Below are 22,647 nucleotides of genomic sequence, written 5' to 3'. Positions count from 1 at the left end.
TATAATACGGAATATAGAATAACAATAACAGACTGATATTGATCTTAAAAAGTACAGTACAAAGTATCACAAATTACCTTTGAGTTGAGGATAGTCATTGTGGTAGTTGCTAGCTGTAACTGATATTATTCTCGTATGTGTTCGACACTTTTATATTTCAACAGGTATAAGCAATCACCCACGCACTTACTTATATATTAGAATTTTAATGTTTAGAAAATAGTATTTCCCTTTTGTCGATTACGAGAAATATAAGCATTTCCTGCGATTTTCTGCTTAATATATCACGTATTTGATGTGCTAATGTGATGCAACATCCCATTTGATAGCAATCTATTTTATTTCCATATAGAGAAATGTTAAATATTTATTAAAAAATATCAACAATTATCTTGAAGGAAGTATCTAAATAAAAAAAAAATAATAAATAAATACAGTAGTTCGAAGAAAGTGCCATTAAACTTTCGATATTTCCCGACTTGACCTATTTAATTCATCGCCATGAACTTGATTTGCTATCAGATTTCCTTAATATGGATTCCCAATTTTTTTTTCAATTATATAAGCAAAACATTTTAAGTTATTTAAAATTTCTTTTAATTGTATAAAAATAATTTAATGACATATCACTTACAGAACTTTCTGCGCAATTACATTTATTGTTTTAAGCATTTAAACTATAATAATATTACAAAAGTATCAAGTTTGTCTATGTTTACATTAAAAAAAAAATTACTACTGATTATTCGCACGATGAATGATCGAGTGTACATTAGAAACATGTGTTGTAAAGATAGATTACAAGCTGTTTTATAATTCCCGTTACTACGAATCCGGGAAATTTTAAGTTAAAAGAAGATAATAAAGGCGTGCCGACATGAGTAAGCAAACGTTTAAATTTCTAATAAATTTCTCGTACGTATTTATGTTTAGAAGTGGTGGAAATTCCGTTTATTTAATAGTAATGCAATATTTGCGTACATTCTTTAGTAATTATTATTACTGAAGTATATATTATTTTAGGTCATTCATTCACAGACTCACAGGAAATAATAAAATCCCACGGTATTTGTCTATGTAATTTCTTTATTGTTCTCTTCAACGGAAGCCACTTGAATGACATTCTTTTATAATTATCTTACCTTCTATATCTATTTTATGTCATAGTATTAGGTCTTAAAACTTTATCATTTTAAATAATAATGTATCTAGTAGGCTACTTAAAAAATTAAGTAAACGAGATTCTCTTAAGAAAATACGCAATGTTGTATATACACGTATTTAATTAAGTTTGTCTTAATAAATGATCGATTTTTAATTTTATTTTAGAACATGGGGACATCGTTTTTCAAAAAATTGATCGTTTGTTTATTTTCTAAATAAAGTTTAAGTGGAAATAAATAAAGTATGAAACCCTTATAGTTAGGAATTTCAAATTTTTTAAATATGTTATTTTTGTTATATGTTAATGGACTTAAATTATAACAAGGTAAATACAGTGCTTCGTTTTGTCTCAACGACATAAAAAATCGTTTCCTCGTATTAACATAAAACAGTTTTAAATGGAAATCATATCCATGGATAATATAAAAATTTAAACTAGATTTTGTGACAGTATGATTTTATTTACCTGAAAATTTTATCAGATTTATATAGGCCTAAAATATTCTAATTGTAAAATAAGTCCGTAGAATTATATTAAAATCAAAGCATATATGTAAATATAACTACTTCAACATTTGTAAACTATTAAGATAATTATACGTATAGGTTATTTGTGAATCATCGGAAATACTGTATCAAAATGTCAATAAAAACATGACGTCAATTGTGTTTCAAGTTCAAATTGTACAACTATTAAATGGTTTTAAGAAATTTTTCACGGTAATTCAAATTATTCAAATGAAGAAATGTTTGAATTCAATTTTTTTTTCTTTCATTGCTATCATACTAAAACTTAACGCTATAAAGTATAAAATTACGTAGAAAACTAGGATAAATTTTTCATATAGGCTACATTATGTTAATTATATTACATAAATCAATTGAAATTCAGTAAAATTCTCACGAAGAATATCCCGAGAACTTATACAACAATTAAAATTTTTAATGAAATTAAATAACAGAATAATTTGATCATATTTAACAGAATAAATTTGTTAACGTTTTCAATTAACTTTTGCATAGAGTTTCACAACTTAATTTGCATTTATTCTGCTTACCAAGACAATACTCGTATAATGATGACGATTGGCTTTCAACATAATTGAGTATAGTAAATTATAATTGTATTTCTAATGAATTATAAATATATCAATACAACTGACTATAATAATTTTTAATCTATCAATCTACAGCAATTTATTTGTAATTATCAACATAAAAATATAGAATTTATATATTTGCATAATGTTTTATTAATAGTAGAACAATTCCATGGCTTCATTACTAGTTCAGGAAAAATTCGTAACCAAATAACCTAAATTAATTTTTTAACAGATTTATATTAAGAATTTCAATAAAAGATTATATAAAATTGTAAATAAACTTTGTCATCATCAATAATTTAATCAAAATTTATTTATTAATTATTAATTGTTCGATTAAAACACAATAAATAATCAATGATGTTCTAATGATGCACAAAAACTTTGAATACTGTATTAAATATAATATATAATCTGTGGTATTATAAATAATTAAAATAGAGACTAATTTTAGATTAAATTATCTAAAAATAATTTTTAATATTTATTATAATAATGGATATGTAAATAAAAGAAAGTAAATCAAAGTTTATTCCAAATTCAATTTCAGATAATAGGTCAAGGTCAATCGATAAGTTCTTTTATATTTGTAATAATAAACTCTGTAATCTGAAATTTATATAATAAGTAATATTATTTTATTTAAAGTTTGATTTTGTTTTATCAAAATAATATATTTTTGACCATGAATGAATAGATATAGTGTTTCACCTGCAAAACTAGACTTTCACTTTCGCTTTACTTTATTTTTCGTCTCTTTTATTTACGGAAATAATAGAATAAAACACGAAAGAGATATATGAATATAAGTTTTATAACTATTGTTTAAATATTTAGCTTTATTTAAATATTATTACAGTAAATATCCTAAATTTTAGATCTCTATTTTTCAAAGAAAATAAATTATATTTCGTTTTACACATCAAATTCCTCTACCTTAGTATTATAATATGATGACTTCGTAATTTTGTTAATTTTATTACCTTGCTGTTTCGTTTGAGAATTTTTTAATTGAATTTTTCGATTTAATTGGGATTTCGGATATTTTTATTGTGAGTTTAATTATAAAAAAAAGTTTGAAACATTCAAGAATAAATTTAATTTTAAGTGCATTATCAACAATAAATAGGAAAAATACTGCATGTAAAGTAGTATAAATTTTTGGTTATATTTAATGAGAATGGTTTTAACATATGCTGATATTAATGCAATTAAGAACCAAAGAAACAATTAAAACATAATGCAAAAATAATGATTAACAAAAATTTTACAGAAAATAAAAGTATCTTTAATAAAAAGGAAATGATATCATTTAATAGGAATTATTTCCTGTCATGATGCTTAATGGAAAAAAAAGAAAGGTTCGCACCTTTCACATAAGTCTACATTGTCATTTCTAGAGAAACGTTAAATATTCCGTTGAAAAATAATTAAATAACCTTAAAATAATAAAATAATTCATTATATTGATTATAAAAACCGATATTATTATACAAGATAAAATTATAAGGAACAGCTATGTAATATTCACTTAAGCAGTAAACGAAAATTAATCCGCTGATATTAGATAAACAAAAACTACTTACGAAATGTAAAAGGTTTAATTATAATAAAATTAATAATAGAAAATTATTAACATTACTTTTGTTTATTAGAAAATATAATAAAAGATTAAGAACACGAATTCTATAAATGGTCAGATGTATATATTTAGGTCATATTTTTGTCTATATATTTTGTAAGAAAATATAATAAATGTTAATTAATTTAAACTTACTCTACTTAACGGTTGCACCTTTGTTTTGCTGGACATAATGATATTGAATTCGAAGTTTTTGAAAGCGCATGAGCAGTTTGTGTCATTATTTATATTTAATCAGCCTTCCCCACCTGTTGAAAACTAAATTTAACAGGTTTAAACTTATATAAGAAAGAGCTAGAATTTAGTGTGAAATTAAATATATTAAAATTCATAAAACCATAATTAACGTCTAACATTAAACTTGTATAAAGAAAAAAAGCAGATATGTAGATACGATTTATGAAATTATTATCTTTAGAATCTATAAATATAGTGTATATGTAACCATGAATAAGCACGCAACTTTCAATCTTCCATGTTTCCATACGATTTGTAACTGGGGTAAACAATTCAATGTTCACATTGACCTAATTTACGAACTTTAAAAATTTTTAATTGTAGTTTTGTATTGGTTAATTTATATTTAAAAATCAATTAAATTAATTTTAAAAGTATTTTATATATAAAAAAGAGAAATCAAAAACTAATTTAAATATTTTTATAAATAATAAACGATTTCTTTTTAATTTTTGCAAGTTGCAATATTATTTTTATAGTAAACATAAATTTAGGTAGACTATATTGTATTAAAGATAAATAAGCGAATTTTTAATTTTTATAGAGTAAAGACTAACATTTTAAGAGATTAAATCAATGGTTTATTAAATAATTTTTAAACGAACATTTTAAAATCTATTTCTAATTCTTCTAATTTTATCATGTATGTTAATACAGGTAATGTATATGATAAAATGTCATATCCAATAGTCATATTCATAATGTCATATCCAGTAGACTCCCCTATAACACGGTAGATAATTCCGTGTTGTACGAGTCACTTAGATTTTACAAATACGAGAGCCGTCCACAGTCCGGCACATATATTTGTGAAATCTAGGTGACTCGTACAACACGGAATTCATATAACACGGAATCATCTACCGTGTTATAGGTGGTCTACTGTATTAACTTTACTTAAACATTTCAAATTTCTTCTATTAGAAATTACAGGTTTCACAGAAACATTATAGTACAGTCGACCCCTATAACGCGGTAGATACGTTCCGCTTTATAAGAATTTCGCGTTGTAGGAATCCTTAAATACATGAGCCAATCACAGCCCGACACGTGTGAAGTTTATGGACTACGGCTGTTTGAAAGGTTTTCTTCAATAAAATTAATCGATTCTAGACTAATTTGATTCAACACTTCCAAAACACGTATAATTTTTTGGGAATAATCTGTATAAACTATGCTATAAACAAAAAATTGTAGGATTACTTACAGAGTGTGCCATTGCGAGACGACGCCATTGCTTAAGCTTGTTTTCGTCGCGGAGCAGCGCACCAAACGGCGAGCGCATTTTCTGATAAGTTATTTTTCTGCGAAAAATTCGTTGAACTTTGGAGACATCATTAATAAGAAATAATTTTTATGAACGTTGAATAAGAAATGTTTTTTTCACAAGAAATGTATAAAATTACAGTACTGTATTAGACTTACAGTACCTAATTTAGGCCTATATACTGTACAGACGATAGTAAACTCAACTTACTCGCCTAAACTCTCCGTAGCGTGTAAGTAGTTCGGTTGCTCGTCCACTATTGGTCCAGATTCGACCAATCCTGTCGCGACACGAGTCGGTGATGACGTTTTACCGCATTTTACGAGTCTCTTTTAGCGTCTTTATACGAATACGGTAACAATTTTTTCGCCGCGGTATACGAATCCGCATTACATAAACCCGCGTTATAGGGGTCTACTGTACTATCATATATCATAATTAGTAAATAAATAGTACAGTTTTGTTATAATACATGTAACACGAAGTGAGAGATTTTCAGAATGAAATTAAATTAATTCATACATTCGATGACACGAATTATAGTTTTAAATAAATATAAAATTCTATTTCATAAAAACAATGTTAAAAAATTTTTAGATGAAGTAATGAAGGCAATACTGCTGTATCACATGATCAACTCATCACAGTTAGTTATGTTTCGCTTAATAAAAACAAAATCCGACCCAAATTATGTTTTGTTTTGTCATGCTTTGCAAAACGAGAGAGAGAGAAGAGAAGATTGCATTTTTCTCATACTGTAGGATATTTTAATTATTTATATTATTTATAACTTTTAAAAAGTTACAACACATATTTTATAAAATTGTTTTTAAGATTTTCATAGACATTTTAAGAGAAATAATTTGATCCGAATACTTAAACAATGAATTTGTTGACTAAATTTGATATATAAAGTTACGACTGTTATCCAGAAAGAAAGTTATTACTTTTGGATTATATTAACTACAGATTTATTTACAGTAGTCAGAATTTAATCTTTTCTATTATTCATTTTATTTACTTCACTACGTTTTAAATTAAAATTCTCATTCTGTACAAAACTGCAACGAAACTTTGTCGAAAATCGCAATATATTTTTAATTTTAGAATTTATTCTTATATATTAAAAAAATGCATTACTAAGCAAAACTTATATAAAAATTGCTTATAAAGAACATAAAAAAGGGAAACATATTTAAAAGAATTCCTAATTAAGTTTTTTTTTAAAATTAATCCTTAACTAAAGAAAAGACAATCACAATGAATATATAATTGAATTCCAATATTTGTGTCAATTTTCTCTATAATAATTACTCTTTGCCATACGTTTGATAAATAAAATATTTCTGTTGAAAGAGGCTAGAACTGTTATCATTTATTTAATACACTAGTTTACGAGACATTATTATTATTTTCCTCTTCGGTATGAAATTTTACAATGTTCCTATTGGCTATTAATGAAAATCTGATAGGGACAACGTAAAATTCTACATTAAAGAGGGGACAAATGATCCCAAATGAATCTATTGCCATTGAACTGCAATTTACTGAATAAAGATGTTTGACGAGACAAGCGTTGTTTTGGACTAATTAGTTTTTATAGGAAACTAGTAAAAGTAGAACGACATGGTTCCAGGATTGACTATTAAAATATTTATTATACTTTATAAATGTCTAAATTATAAATTTAAAGCACATAATACAAATAAGATATATATTTAGGTCATATTTTTGTCTATATATTTTNCGGATCATCCAAAATTTTGTACAACTGAAAGATCTATCGAATTTTAAAATTTCACTCCCAAAACCATAAAATACACATTAATTTTCAAAAAATTTCTTTTCTAGGATTAATATTTTTATAATATAAATATGAAATAAAACAAATCTGTAGGTCTATAAAATATTAATATTACTTCACGATTCGAGTTTATTATATAGTATATAGTTTATAACTAAGCATTTTTTATTTATAATTTCTGACATTATTTAAACGAAAATTGCAAAAAATAATGAAAACGTTTAAAAAATTTTGAAAAACATTTATCAAATAAAAATATACAAATTAAAAACTAGAAAATAGACTTTTTAAAAAATTGTGGAAGAATTGCAATATTAACAGAAACAAGAAAAAAGGTAACAAGTGCATCGTTGCAAGAATTATGAAAAATTTACTTCAATAACAAAGTTTTCAGAGAATTAAGACAGGTTACTGATTGCGAATTTATGAGACACACTGTCAAATAAATGAAGGCAGCGGATATTAAAGAAAATTCAATTGGAAAGCCATACTTTTGCTATTTCAAAATTGTTATTAAAACACAATAATAAACAGCTCGAGAATTGCTTGTAATTTTGACAAATCGACCCCATATACTTGCATAGTGTAGAATAATATGGTAAGTTTACTTTTATCATTTTTATGTTTTGGGCATGATGTGTAAATGCGTATTATAAATATTTTACACCGTATTTGTGTAATTAAAAAAACTGTATTCCATTTTGCACTATAGGTTACTTATAAAACATATACGGATCTACAGAACCATGTATAGCATATTTATATGTTATTACATACGAGATACTTTTATTACACAAAACATTCTACAGTTAAATCGTTACATATTTGTAGTTAAAAAAATTTTAAACACATATATAGTAAATAAAATATCGTAAAACATGACTCTCTATTTTTTCTTTACCATTATAATCTTCCAAATTGATATAAAACTTTGTTCTAATTTTTCAATAAGCTTATTAATTTCAGAAATTTTCATCTCATATTTACCATGATATACATTAATATAGAAAAAAATGTTGCAGTTAATGGAATATATTTTGTGCTAATACGTGTCCTATTCTCACGAAGTGTTCTTTTCTGTAAACTTTACTGTAACAGTGAAATCCTTTCGCAGTTTTTTGAAATATTTCTTTTAAGGTTTCTGTTTAATAAATATTTTCTTAAAATTTTTAATAGTTTGAGCTATTTCTTGTAAAATTTTCGTTATTTTTCACAATTCTTTACTTAAATAGTGTCTGGGACTGTAACATTACGAGTGTTTATTCAATTCAATGAAGGATATAAATATCTTATATCTTCGTGATTCATTATATATTTTTTATATAAACGAATAATTGATTATTCTCCGTGAAATGTAAGGTAACATTTTTTGAGAACTTAAAAAATAATACATGCATGTAAATTTGTATAAATATAAACACGTAAACCTATTATACTTGTTAATTAAAAAAGAAATTTAAAAAAATCATTAAATTTAAAAAAATATAATTACTTAATTTTAAAAAAATACAGTGAAAATTATGCATGCTTAATTACAGTTAATAGTGCAATTCTTAATTTTTAAAAATAAATTTTTATATTCACACGCATTTATTTATAAAAAAAAAAACTTATACCTCAAGATATTTAGTCATGGATAAAATTCAATCTTGAGTTTAATTATAAATCTATTACATTTAAAAACCAATAAAATGAATAATAAATTAATTTTATACAAAATTGATAATTTACATAAAGTTATAAAAGCTTATGACAATTACTTTGTAAGATCTAATTAAACGAAAGGACGTTACATAAATAAGAGTAATGGATTTTATACTCATTTTATATTCTGTTTAAATCTATATTATATAATAATTAATAATTTAAATTTATTTTTAGGATTATTTACTATTTTGCTTATAATTTTATTAACTTGTAACTATTTTTGACAATAAAGAATAAATATTGAAGTAAAATTATATTCAAAAATATTTTTATAATCTTGAAAGTTATATGACATTCTAATGTTTCGAATTATAAACATACCACTTATATATTTATAGAGAAACGAGTCTCATAATTTAAAAGCAATTCCTAATAAAATAATTATATAAATATCATTAAATTTTTGGGCAAAACAATAAATTTAAAATGGGATTTTTCTTCGCATAAAATTAATTATTCCATAATTATTTATTGAAAAATAAAACAAATTTTAACTGTAAAATCTAACAATAAACATAAGACAGAAAATATGGAAATGACATAAATTATACACATTAAAAATTTTTCTACCTTATATAATTATTCTACTTACAGTATTAGAACTCTGTGTATAACCAACCATTATTGTTCTTACCGGTGCGATGTCTGTCAGACCCGTAACAGGTCAAACAAGAAACTATAACTTAAGGTTGATGTGAACAGGTTTTTATTTCGTATAATGACGTAAGCAAACAATTACAAATTTCATTAAAAATAAACGATATCAACCGATTATATTTTTATTTATTAATTTTTTTTCCTCCTTATATTTTTGAATGTATTAAAGAATGTTTTTTACAAATTGATTATAACTCTGAACAAGTTTAAAGATTCGATTTATATTATTTATCATTTTATATATACATATTATTTATTTTAATGTATATATGTATTGACACTACAGTAAATTATGAATATTAGATATTAGCGCGGTTTTAATATATAATCTATAATCTTTGTTAAATCCTTATATAATTTTCTGAATCATTTAATTTTAATAGATTTTCCTTAATCCATTCGGTGAAGGAATGAGATTTCTTAGAAAAGTTCAAGGAAATTTCCTGAATTATCGCATTACTACAAATTGTGCAATTTTAACGGACAAAAACCTGTACGATTCAGGACATATTTAGATTGTTGCCGAATGACAAGAAATAGTTAATATGAACAAATAATTTATTGAATATTACAGTCGTTGTATAAAATATTAAATCTATTTATGCGTTAAGTTCTTTTTCTTTCTTTTCCTCATTTGTTTTTTTCTTTCACTTCGTCGATTCGGAGATATCTCTGAAAGTAATGTATCAGTTTCTTCATTTTTTGTATACTTTAGGAAAAATGACGTCAGTAATTGTGCAACTAAATAGCTACTTTAAACGAAAATGTATGTCAAACTTAGAAGGTTTCTTAAGAATTTATATCTAAGTCCGAAAACGGTTGATTTATCAAGCTGTAACTTTGTTAAAATATAATTTATATGTATTAAATCTTCGAGATAAAACAATTTAACGAAATATAGAATTTATATATGAGCTTAACTACATTCTAGATAAGTTTTTATGTATTATAATGTACTATAATAACAGAAAGTTGTCTATAAGTATTTAATATATTTTAATGCAATATATAAAAAGAATGTTTACTTAATCTAGATACATAGCTATATAATATAGCTTAATTTAAGTAAAATACGAGTATAAGCTTATCCTAAAAAAAATATATTTATATATATATTTATATATTTATATATATTTATAACTTGATGATTTTTACAGCATCGTTATTAAGATTATGGTAAAATGATAAAATAAGTATCAAGAAAATTCCTCTACTATTTTATTTACTGATTTGTTATAAAACAATTACTTGTTTCTCTAATTCAATTTTCATTTTTATAATTCGAAAATAATTAGATGAGAATAAAATTTCGAAACTAAACTTTATAAATTCAAATTTATTACAAAAAATAATAAGTTTAAGAGAAACAATAACCTAATCGTTTCCTTCGATATTGTAAATAATTTCAAAATAAAATTTTTCAATTTTAATTTTTTTTCCAAGAAGTTCTGTAATTAGCGAGGTTGCGGCCGAAGTTTTCATCTCTAAAACGTGAACGTTGAACGTCGAGCGCCATTTAAAATATAGTGGCGCTCGACGTTCGACGTTCACGTTTTAGAAATGAAAACTTCGGCCGTAACCTCTCTATTACTTTTCCTTTTTTACGTAAGTATTATTTCTAGTCATTGTTACATAAAAGTTTATCAATTGTTATTTTTATAATAAGTCAATTTGATTAAAGTGAAAATTCATCCTTTAAAATTTCGTATTGTTTTAGTATTGCTCTTAATAAAATATTACTTCTTTATTGAAATCATTTTCCATACAATGTCAGTTCGTTTTCATTTTCGTTTAACTCATTTTTTCCTAAATTATTTATTTTACATTATTATTAAATATGACATTTAACGATAATTGAAAGCCATTAAACTTTGACATTGCAGAAATACAAATATTAGTTTATTTTATGATAGAAAAAGAAAATATTATATTAATAAAAATTTTATTTTTCGTTTAAACAGTTTCACACTTCATAGTTATCTTTCAGAATATAATATAAAACTACTAAATTATTTAAGATTTTTTTATTTTACAATTAATAATAATCCAATTTTTTTCTCATTTAATAAGAAATTTTATTAATTGAATTATACATAATATTTAATTTAAGTTAATCAAGAAGTATATTATAATAACATTCTATTCGAAATAGAATCATAATTTAAAATAATACTGTAATTAGATATTAATAACATTAAATGAAATAATAATAATGTTTTGGAAATAATACAAAAAGTCTAAGAGGAGAAGAAGTTATAACCTATTTTGTATCCAATTTATGAAGGAAAGTGATAAGAAAATTAATTTAAATCCCATGAAATTAATGATATAATTATTTATGACATAAAGTTTATGCTTTTAACATTAAGAAGTACTAAGGAAACCGAGAGAGAGCCTCTAATGTCTATTCGTTTCCTCGATTAAAATTTAATAGCTCGAAAAATATATATAAAATTTAATGATTTGTTTATCTTTTTTACTTTTTTACGAACTTTATATATAAAAAAAATTCCAGCAAATTGTTTCTATTTAAATACACGAAAGTTAAAATTAAACATTGAAATTGCTATAAAAACCATTTACTTATATACAGAAACATGATTATTTATTATTTTAGTAATAACATTAGTAGTTTAAAATATATGTTAATTGGGCTGCAATTCGAAAAAATCGTATACCTATAATTTCTCTTTATCGTCTGTCCGTCTGTCCGACCGTCTTTTGTTAATCTCGAGAATGGAGTTAAACACATGAAATTCAAGACCAGATATGGAAACATTAGGAATAGGAAGCTCCGATTAACTATATACAAATTAATACAAATAAACTATATACGATTAAATATATACGACTCTACTGAGGAAAAGTATGATGTACAGGGACAAGCCACTACTAATTTGAGGTGGAGAGCATACATTTTAAATTAAATTTGTAAACGTCATCATATATAAAAAAAATCGCTATAATCATTCTTCGTTATATTCAAATAATAACATATATAATTAAATTTTAAATAAATATAATTAATTTCTTTTTTGTTTTCAAATTCAATTTGCTCTGTATAATTAACTTCCGCTTCGAATTAACAAGAATGCTAATAATAATGAGTTTTATCAATAATAAAGCATTATATAAAACAGTATTAATAATTTAAACAAATATTTATAAGTATGCTTTGTAAAGTAAACGCAAATCTTTATCTACAAAAAGTTTTATTTATATAGCAATGTAATTTCTATATTTATCCATCAAACTACACGCGTTAATTATTTGATATTAACAAAATATACTAAATAAAAAACATAAAATAAACAATATTAAAAAAGATTTGACTACTACTTATTTTACTTTTATTAACTTTCAAATCTTGAGGCAGATATTAAAATTAACATAATAGAAACTAAAAATTAAGATACATTTAAAAAAATTAAAGTTAAATATTCTTTGCCGTTTTTAATTGTTTTTACTTTCCTGGCTGTTAATGTAACAGAGGGAAAGTATGGCGATCGGTCAAATAATAACTTCCCAAGAGTTTTACATTTTTGGGCTCAGGACACCTTGAAACGCCGAGAAATGCAAAAAAATTCGAGGGTAATTTCTGTATATATAGATATTAGTGTGTGTATATATGTGTGTGCGGGGGTACGATTTTGTTAACCCTGTTTGAAGCTTAATAACTCCTATGCTTTTTGCCGAAAATTTCTGAATTTTTGCACCGAAGTTTGTTTATTAGAGGATTGATGCTATTAAATTTTGGTGATTAGAAGTCGAGGTGATGGGGGAGATAATGGGGGTGTATCTCCAGTAGGACTAGACTTAATGATGATTTTATTCGATATTAGTATTTACAATTTTTTTTATAAAACTCATTCCTACTCTCAAAATTAAGTTTTTTGCCATTTTTATAATAATTAAAATTATAAAAAGTTTCTGAAATATTTAATGACAATTCTTCCAGCAATGAGCTGCGTAACTTTCCTGGAAGGAAAGTTAAAATTATGTGTGACGTCTTTTTTATGAAATTTTTTTAAAACTTCTTATATTATTAATTATTTTATAAATGGAACATTTAATCTTCATTTAGTCTGATTTCATTCAAGATGTAACATACGACCTCTCTCTATCTCCCACCACCTTGAATTTTAAACACCAAAATTTAATAGCATCAATGCTCCTTATACACAAATATCCCTGCAAAGTTTCAGAAAATTTCGACAAACGGCAGAGGAGTTAGTAAGCTTCAAAATGGATCAACAAAATCGTACTCCCCACACATACTAACATTCATACATATAGAAACAACCCCCGATTTTTTTGTTTTTGCATTTCTCGGCATTTCAAGGCAGTCCCAAGTTCAAAATTGTAAAAATCTAGGGCGATTAATTTTTTTGACCCATCCCCATACTTTCCTCTAATATATATAACAGCCGGAAAAGTACTAAATGATAATTCAGTTCTTTGAAAATAAAATTTGCAATGTTGTAAACTATTACAACAAAACTTTATATAATCATTGTTATTATTTCTGCTATTGATGAAAAACGAATTTTACCATAATTTAACTACATTCTTACTTCCCGGTTGACATATATAATAGTGAAAAAGTAATGGCGATCGATCAAAAAATGACCTCCCAAGATTTTTACATTTTTGAGTTTAGGACAGCTTGAAATTTTGAGAAATGCAAAAAAAGTTGGGGGAGATTTTTCTATATGGATGTTTCGTGTGATTGGGTGAAACGATTTTCTTCATCCATTCGAAGTTTAATTAATAATTCCTGTACCTTTTGTTGAAAATTTCTAAAATTTTGGAGTGAGGTTTGTGTATTAGGGTATTAAATTTTGTAATTATAGGTTAACGGGGTTGGGAGATGTGTCATATCTCGAGTGGGATTGAACGTAATAAATATTTTACTTGTTATTAGCATTTACAATTTTTTTAGATAAAACTCATCTCTAACCTCAAATTTAAACTTTTTTGCCATTTTATAATAATTAATAATATAAAAGGTTTTTAAAATAAAATATTATAACAGATGGCGCCACACACAATTTTAACTTTTTTCAGGGAAATTATGCAACTCGTTGTTAGATTTTTTTTTTGTTTTACCAAGCAACTTTAGTAATACAAAAATAACCTTTCGTTTATTGTTATTATTATTGTCCATTTTAGAAGATACGTGATACTGTACTTCTAAATTTATTTAATAGTTAAACAGTGAATTGGTTATAACTATAAATGTGACGTTTTGTACCAAAGATCCTCTTGTAACTGATATGTTATATACCCTAACCAGAAAAACGTCCACACGAAAATTACTCACATCTAAAATTGCCCACATGAAAAATTGCTCTCAATGAAAAATGACCACAGAGAAAAATACGCACATGGAAAATTTTCGTATTCACTTACAATATTATAAAATAATAAAATATAATTACATACTGTGTGGGATGGCGATTATTGCCATTCGTTTTCAGTTGTCTGGTGTAGTTCATTTGTTTCTGCTTTCTGTGAGTCTACTTTTCCTTTAAAGATAAAATTTTTTGTTATTATATAAATGTTGTTATTATTATTAAGTAATCCTTTGCCGCAGTCAATTGGTGTACCACAATATACAATAAGTATCAAAATTCTCTCATAGAACTCAAGAGACTATTTTAAAGAACTGGAATATGTTGCAAAGCACATTTAGTACGAAAAACTTTATATTTATTTGCATACTTATATGTTTACATATATAATTATCTGAACAACGTAATTATTTCAGTAATAATAATAACATACAAAGACCATATGCATTGGGAGGATTTTGATGCAGACAAAAATGATCATATTTATGGAAAAAGTATACATCAATTATCAGTATAGCCTCCTTTGGCTTTTAAAACCTTCCTAATGCGATCAGGCATAAAATTAATAATATTCCTGCAATCGTGCAATATTATTTTGTTCCATTCATCCTGTACACGTTCTCATAATTGATGGATGCTTTCAGACGGAGCGGCATTATCAGACAAGCGACATTTAAGAAGAAACCAGATGTGTTCAATCGGGTTGAAATCAGGTGATTGAGGTGGCCACTAAAGCGGACTAATATTTTGATCACGAAGCCATGACATTGCTCCTCCTGGATGTATTTTTGAATCATTATCTTGCAGATAAATGAAAGAGTCCTGTAACAGACTGTAAGAAATAATTGTGAAGGATCTCGGTGTAAATAACGCTATCCATTCTATCCATTCTATTAGACACAGAACATAGCATCCCAGACCCAAAATAGGTAATACAGTCCCGGACCATAAGATTACCACTACCAAATTTCAATGTCGCTCAGTTATAGACTTCATCGATGTAGTCCATACCCATTTTCGCCCATCTGAACAAACTCTATTAATTTTGGATTCATCTGACCATACAATTCTCTTCCAATCTTCTAAGGTCCAGTCTTTATACACTGTGTAGTTTGGCAAAATTAAGATGTTTCTGTTTATGTAATTTAGAAAGTTCAGGCTTTTTGAGCTTTCAAATTGTTACGTTTTAGGAATCTACGGATAGTTAAAGTACTCACTTCTATTCCTAAACCATGTTTCAATTTCCTCTTTACTTGTGATGATGTATCGCAACGTCCACTCGTTATCAAACGTTTCTGTTTCCGTGCTCAACATTTCCTTCCTGCCAGTTCTTAAATTTTCATGAAATGGTAGTTCACTAATTTATTTTTGGCTACACTCGAACGCTCAACACCAACTTATAATGCTGTTTTCTCAACAGAAAACATTTTCTTCGGCAGTTCCACAATGCGGAGTTTCTTCTTACTGGAAAACTTCATGATGATGCATATCAAGCAGTAGCTCAATTGCATATTTATACGCTAATATGTTGTCAATATGCACGAAATTACATTGCTTAACGTTGATGTTATAACAAATTAATTTATGCGTCAAAATCCTCCCAATGCCAACAAGCAGAATTTATACATCATAGATATTTTAAAAATATGAAAATTATTTTAACTTTTTGCTACTATGTGAATATTGTAATAATATTATAACCAGTGGTGATATTCAGCGGGTTCGCACAGGTTCGGCCGAACCCGTTGTTAACATTTTCAAAGTTTTCCGAACCCGTTGTTAAACACACGTAACATTTCTCAGTGGTTTTGTTTCTTTTAAAAAATATATTAAAATATACGTATTATACTCTGTAACACTACTAAACTAGAGCCTTATACCCTGTTCGCCTGGTGCATCCTCCATCGGCCGTTTCAATCTCGACTGAAACGAGGTTCAATCGCGAGCGACTCGAGAGAGTTCTCGAAACTAGATCCAGTCATAAGAGAGATCCCACGATCCCACAATCCCACGCGCGCGAGAAAATACAAGGTGGCTGAGGAACACGTGTCGAGCTATCGACAGCGAAATAAGAAAGATATTGTGTTTCGAGAGACGATGATATCTGCCTATTATAATAATACCTAACGATAAAATAAATGATTTAGAAAAAGTTTTTCTTGTTTAACTGCTTTCCCTATGACTTTTTCTGATTAAAAAAAGCCAATATTTTGAATGAAAAATATTAAAATATGTACAAAATAAACCATTTTGAACACTCTTTTTTATTTTTTATAAAAAAATATAGTTCTGGCATAAACAATGTTAAATTTTAACTGACTTAATTTTGCGAACGCATCTTTTTTTATTTATATGGGTATCTTAAGGTCAGTTTTTTGCGCTAATGTTGCTAATGCACCATTTGAGCGAAAAAAAAAACTGTTAAGGAAAAATTTTCTGTTAGCGAACCCTTTGTTAAATATTTCGAATATCACTACTGATTATAACTGATTTATTTCCTTCTTCTTTTACTTTCGCATATCGAATAGTTTTTGCTATTTTTCTATTGTAGACTACGCACGAAAATAGGGAGGATTTTGACGCTTACTGTATTTATTCAAATTGAAATGAAGGGAAATAGACTTATTTTAAAACTATTTTGTCTTGTTAAAAGAGCATTAACAGTTTTAAACGTTACGTTATGGTTTTATTTTTTAAATAACAAAATAAATAAACAATATTTGAAGAATTTTAAGCCATATATTTGTACAATATTTGTTAAAAAGCTGTGTGTGGTAGACAATCTATACATAATTAAAAATAACTTTTAGTTTTTAAAAATTACTTGATACCGATATTAAAAAGTTGACATATAAATTTAAATACTTTAAATTGATTAACATTATTAAATTTAATTAAAAACTAATATGTTAATAAACAATACTGATAACATGTAAATACACACACACCACCCTCCTTCTTTCCTATACATATATGTAGGGGAAAGTGAGGATGGATGGGTGTTTACAATATACAGGATGGAGTCAAAATAATATATTTTGATATAACTTTTATTTTGTTATTAGTAAATATTAATATATATATATGTCGTTTAGACGAGTAACATTCCTAAACCGTTAAGACAATAAATTTTACGAGGTGTTGCAGGAGAGACGAGAAGAACGAAAAAAAGGGAGAAGTAAAGGGAGAAATGAGGGAAGATGACAGTTGATGACGGCGCGGAAGAAAGGACAAAAATACGTTACGAAGGCGAGAACATTATCATTCTATCAAGACGGTTACGAACGCTGGATTATTGTAGTTTCTAGTTCTCTATCTCAAGCACTATTCCTACATATATTTATTTATATTATATATATAATATATATATATATNATACAGTATAGAATATATACTGTATATATGTATATATACAGTATATAATATATATGTATGTATGTATGTGTGTACATTATTGTTTACCTTTCTTAAATAACAAAATTATTTATGATTGTATAACAAACACATTCAAAATATTCTATAAATTCCATTATATCGCAACAGTTGTAAAAAAATAACTCAGATACTTTCTCTGTCAACGAACTGTCTCAAGTCATTACAGGCATTTCTGAGTACTGAGGAAATCCTGTCAATTTTTTATAAGAATTTGAAACTAATGATATCTATCATCTTATCACAAATATTTTCACTTATTTTTCAAGATAGTTTTATTTCAAACTTACGGAATTCCTCGTTATTAATTGCCATTCCTAAAAAGGATCCTGACTTATTTAAAGCAATTACTATTTATTCAGCAATGTTAAAACTGTTTGAGTCTTGTATACTTCGACAGATATATTCTGCTACTACTTTTCTAAAGAAATCTTTTTCAACATTTCGGTCTCTGTTTTCTTTGTACAGGGTGTCCCAAAATTAGTGTATCCAAATGATTTGTCGATTACTAAACAATTTCACGCGTTACATAGAAATTGTAATATTTATTGAAAGCGTATATATTGAAGATTATTTACGAAAAATATCATTGGGTATATGGTCACCTTTCACATCTCGAAAGTGAAAAATTCGAGACACTTCCATTTTCATAACTTTCTCCAAAGTTTCTTGTGAACAAAATTACGAATTGCACTGAGAATGTTGTCCCTGAGAACAGCATTGCTCTTGGTTTATTCACGCACGCGCTTTCGTCGAGGAAGCGCTAGAGAAAAGAATCAGGAGCTGACAGATATGGCGATCTCGGAGGTCTCATAACGTTTCCATTCACCAACATTCATTATTTGAAAACCTCTTTTGAAGCAATGGTTTTGCCTCATGATTCATGTTCGACGTCAAAAGTCACAGAAACAGTCTGCAACACAAAACAAAGATATAATGAAATCTCTTATATTTTATGTTTATTTTAAATGGATTTATTACTTTTAGGGCACCCTGTACCTCCTCTAACTTAGTGATCACGCAATTTACAATTCTGAAACATTTAGTGCTTATTCAGCTGTCTTCTCTTGTCTATTTGGACTTAAAACAAGCTTAAAACATTCAGTTCTCTCTAATACCTTTTCGAAATTTTGAGTATTGAATTTGATCTTGATTTAGCTTTCATTTCGTGTCTGAATAATTACTTTTCGTTTTACATCTTTCTCGTTAAAGTTGGGTTATCTTTTAGTAATTTTTCTTCTTTTTGCGATATACAACAGTATTTTTCTTTCCCTATACAGTATTAATTAACAGATGTTTTACTGGTATATATTCTAAAGTCATTGTTTATGCCAATAACATTAAATCAATTAATAACAATCCTATCTGTTTATAAGCAGGCTTAAATAGCCTTGTTGGGTTCCTGAAAAGACCGAACCTTGTCGTTGATGCGTGTAAAACAGTCCTTATATTTTTCCTCTTGCTCGAAAACCCTTCTACTGCAATTTTTTAAATCGAAAACTTAATTTACTTACGTTCAAGCGAAACTCGCTTTTCATTTACATTTTTTTTTACCATATTAAAGTTATCAAAGAATGGCAATTCCTTGCGGCATGCTTTTGGCAGTTTTGCAGACCATTTTTTCAAAACCGATTTTGCACTCTTTTTTTTGACAATTTTTAGTCTTTAGTCGATTATTGCCTCTCGATTTAGTCTTCTGTTGCTCCATACCTGATAAACTTAATAAATAATGAACTCAATAAAGTTTTTTTTTGCTTTTTAATAACTTACTAAACTGCCTTACACTAATTGTACCAACGTGGCTCGGACTCGAATGAGGTTTCCTAATTTACACAATCATATCACATATTTCAATTTTTATATTTAAAATTTTTTAATGGTCTCTTATCTCCTGAAAGTGTTGGCTTTCGTACTCTAGTTGTAATATACCCAGGGACGGATCTGCATAGGGACTAATAGAGCTTAAGACCTGGGCCCTCAAGTGTCAAGGGTCCACAAAAATTGAATTATTATCATAAATATTTAATAGTTTTTCATTAACAACGAACACTTATCGTATAGTAAAAAATAGTTAATACTAAATAATATAATAATAATGACAATTTATAGTATTATTTATTTTATTGTAATCAATATTTTTCAATGTTTTGTATATTTTATATATGTTTTTATTGTTTTTTTCACATTTTGCATGCTCATTGTTGTTATTTTACATTTATCTAAACGCTTGTTATTGAAGGCGATTCTTCCTTGTCCATTATTTGTATTAATTAATTAAGGAATAAATAAATAAAATAAAAACCGAAAAAATAATAAAATCAGCTTTAAAGTTTTTAAATTTTAAATTATAAGGTATAAAATTTTGTGTTTATTTTTATTATGAATTATTTTTACACATAAACATGCTAATTAATTCCTAAGACGATCACATTTACGATAAAATTTACATTAATTAAACTAAAATGAAAAATAAGGCGATAAAGCTAGATCCAATACGTAGTTTTAAGAATGGAGCAAAATTGTATATTATCCCCTTAATGTAGATTTACAAAAATTAAATTTATCATTAAATTATTAAATTAAGCTATAAGAAAAAAAATACACGGAACAAAATTGTATACATATGCATAGTTTTATTTCATAAAATATTTTCTTAATTAAAATTTAATTAAGACATTTGTAAGCTGGTAGAAATAACGAAAATTAATAAATGTTATATATAAAAACAATTTTAATTAAGTAAATTAAATGTATTTTTAAAAAAATTTTAATTTAATTGAAGAATGAATAAAAATATAGCAGAAGAAATTTAATATTATTAATATTACGAAAATATAAAAAAGTAAATATATTAACAAAGTTACAGATGATGATAAAATTGATATTGATAAAATTATTAAACATCTGTTTTTAATTATCTTCTAGCAATTTTTTATTATTATTATTTTTTTGTTTTTATAACTTTAAACATTGAAAAAAGTCCAGAACTGTAGAGAAATAAAGTTATTCGATTGTCATATCCAACCGAATACACCACAGTATAGTGAGCATACCTAATATAGACAGGTTAATGTCACATATTATGACGTCATTATTCTGAGAGATCTCAATAAAATGTATTGTTTTATGGGTTAATAACTGAGTCAGAAAAGGAAACAATTGACCGCAATACTATTTATAATAAAATTCCGAATTAAAGATCCGTTACTAGAAAAAGAAATTTCAATCTAAATTGATATAATATTTTATTAATTTAAATTAAATGATATCAATTTAAAAATTGTTGATCAGTTAATAATATTAGCATTCGAGGTATATAAATACCGCTACATACTATTTAATGCTTAATATGTTTTCGGTATACGTCATTATTACAAATAAACAGAAAGAACAAAGTATTTCTTAACAATTACAGTATATATTTAATTCGAAAATAGATGTTATGATTTTGTATATTGAGAGGAAAAGGATATGCAAGAAATTTTTGTTTATTATTTTTTGATTTTGTAATTACCTGTTTGATGAATTAAAAAAATATAATTATGTTAATTAATAACGTTTTAAAAAATTCTGGTTTAGTTTGTTACAGTTTAAATAAATAAATAAATAAAATAAAGTAAATGATTTTAAAATATTTTTACAAATCTTTTACACGTTAGTGACTTTTCACATTTTAAGAATCATAAACGTGAAATATTTTAAAATTAGTTATAATAATATTGAATACAACACTTAGAATTTCAATAAAATATTTTAGCTTTGAATTTAATACTAATCGTTTATTCGTCTAAATTCGATGACGTAACTGTAGATGTCACCAGAATATTACGGTATCATCATTTTTTTTTGGGTTTAAAGTTTAAGGTTAAATAAGTTTATTATTAAAATTTCCTTAATTTAATTTTTAATTCAAACAACATTATAATTAACAAATTGCGTACTTTTTATAAATAGGTTTTTAAATATTTCAAATTCTAATTATATTGCTTTTTAATATAAATTATAAGAATATATTGTTAGATTAAATATATTTATCCTCTTACATGCTAATTAAATATATTAATCACTTTAATTTTACCTTATATACTGTATATGTTACATTGCTTAATAACATTTTAACATTTTAAAATATTATTTGTAATATTTACAATAAATATTTGAAAATATTTATATATTAATATTTTCATTACAAATTTTAATCAAGAATGAAAATGCAATTATAATTGTAAACACCATTATAGTTTTTTAATTTTTATACAAAACTGATTCTTATTATTTGC

The 22,647-nt window shown here is 25.6% G+C and overlaps 1 protein-coding gene across 3 annotated transcripts in view; it reads right to left on the bottom strand.

The window, feature by feature from the left end:
- Positions 1–9,582, bottom strand: part of LOC111623937 (sodium- and chloride-dependent glycine transporter 2-like) — a 22,593-nt gene extending 13,011 nt beyond the window's left edge. Inside the window, exon 1 of one of the 3 annotated variants that reach the window (XM_023366673.1) lies at positions 9,517–9,582. In XM_023366673.1, the coding sequence (XP_023222441.1) occupies positions 9,517–9,546 (30 nt within the window). In that variant the 5' untranslated portion in view covers positions 9,547–9,582. Of the gene's footprint in view, positions 1–77; positions 239–4,044; positions 4,207–9,516 lie in introns of those variants that run through there. The other 2 variants (XM_023366672.1, XM_023366675.1) reach the window with 2 other exon arrangements.
- Positions 9,583–22,647: the final 13,065 nt, after the last annotated feature.

This window comes from Centruroides sculpturatus, unplaced genomic scaffold, assembly GCF_000671375.1.
Source record: "Centruroides sculpturatus isolate CEXI.00-Female unplaced genomic scaffold, Cexi_2.0 scaffold455, whole genome shotgun sequence".
NCBI lineage: Eukaryota > Metazoa > Arthropoda > Arachnida > Scorpiones > Buthidae > Centruroides > Centruroides sculpturatus.
Note: the sequence above shows the minus strand (reverse complement) of the source record. Positions and strands in the feature narration are given on the sequence as shown.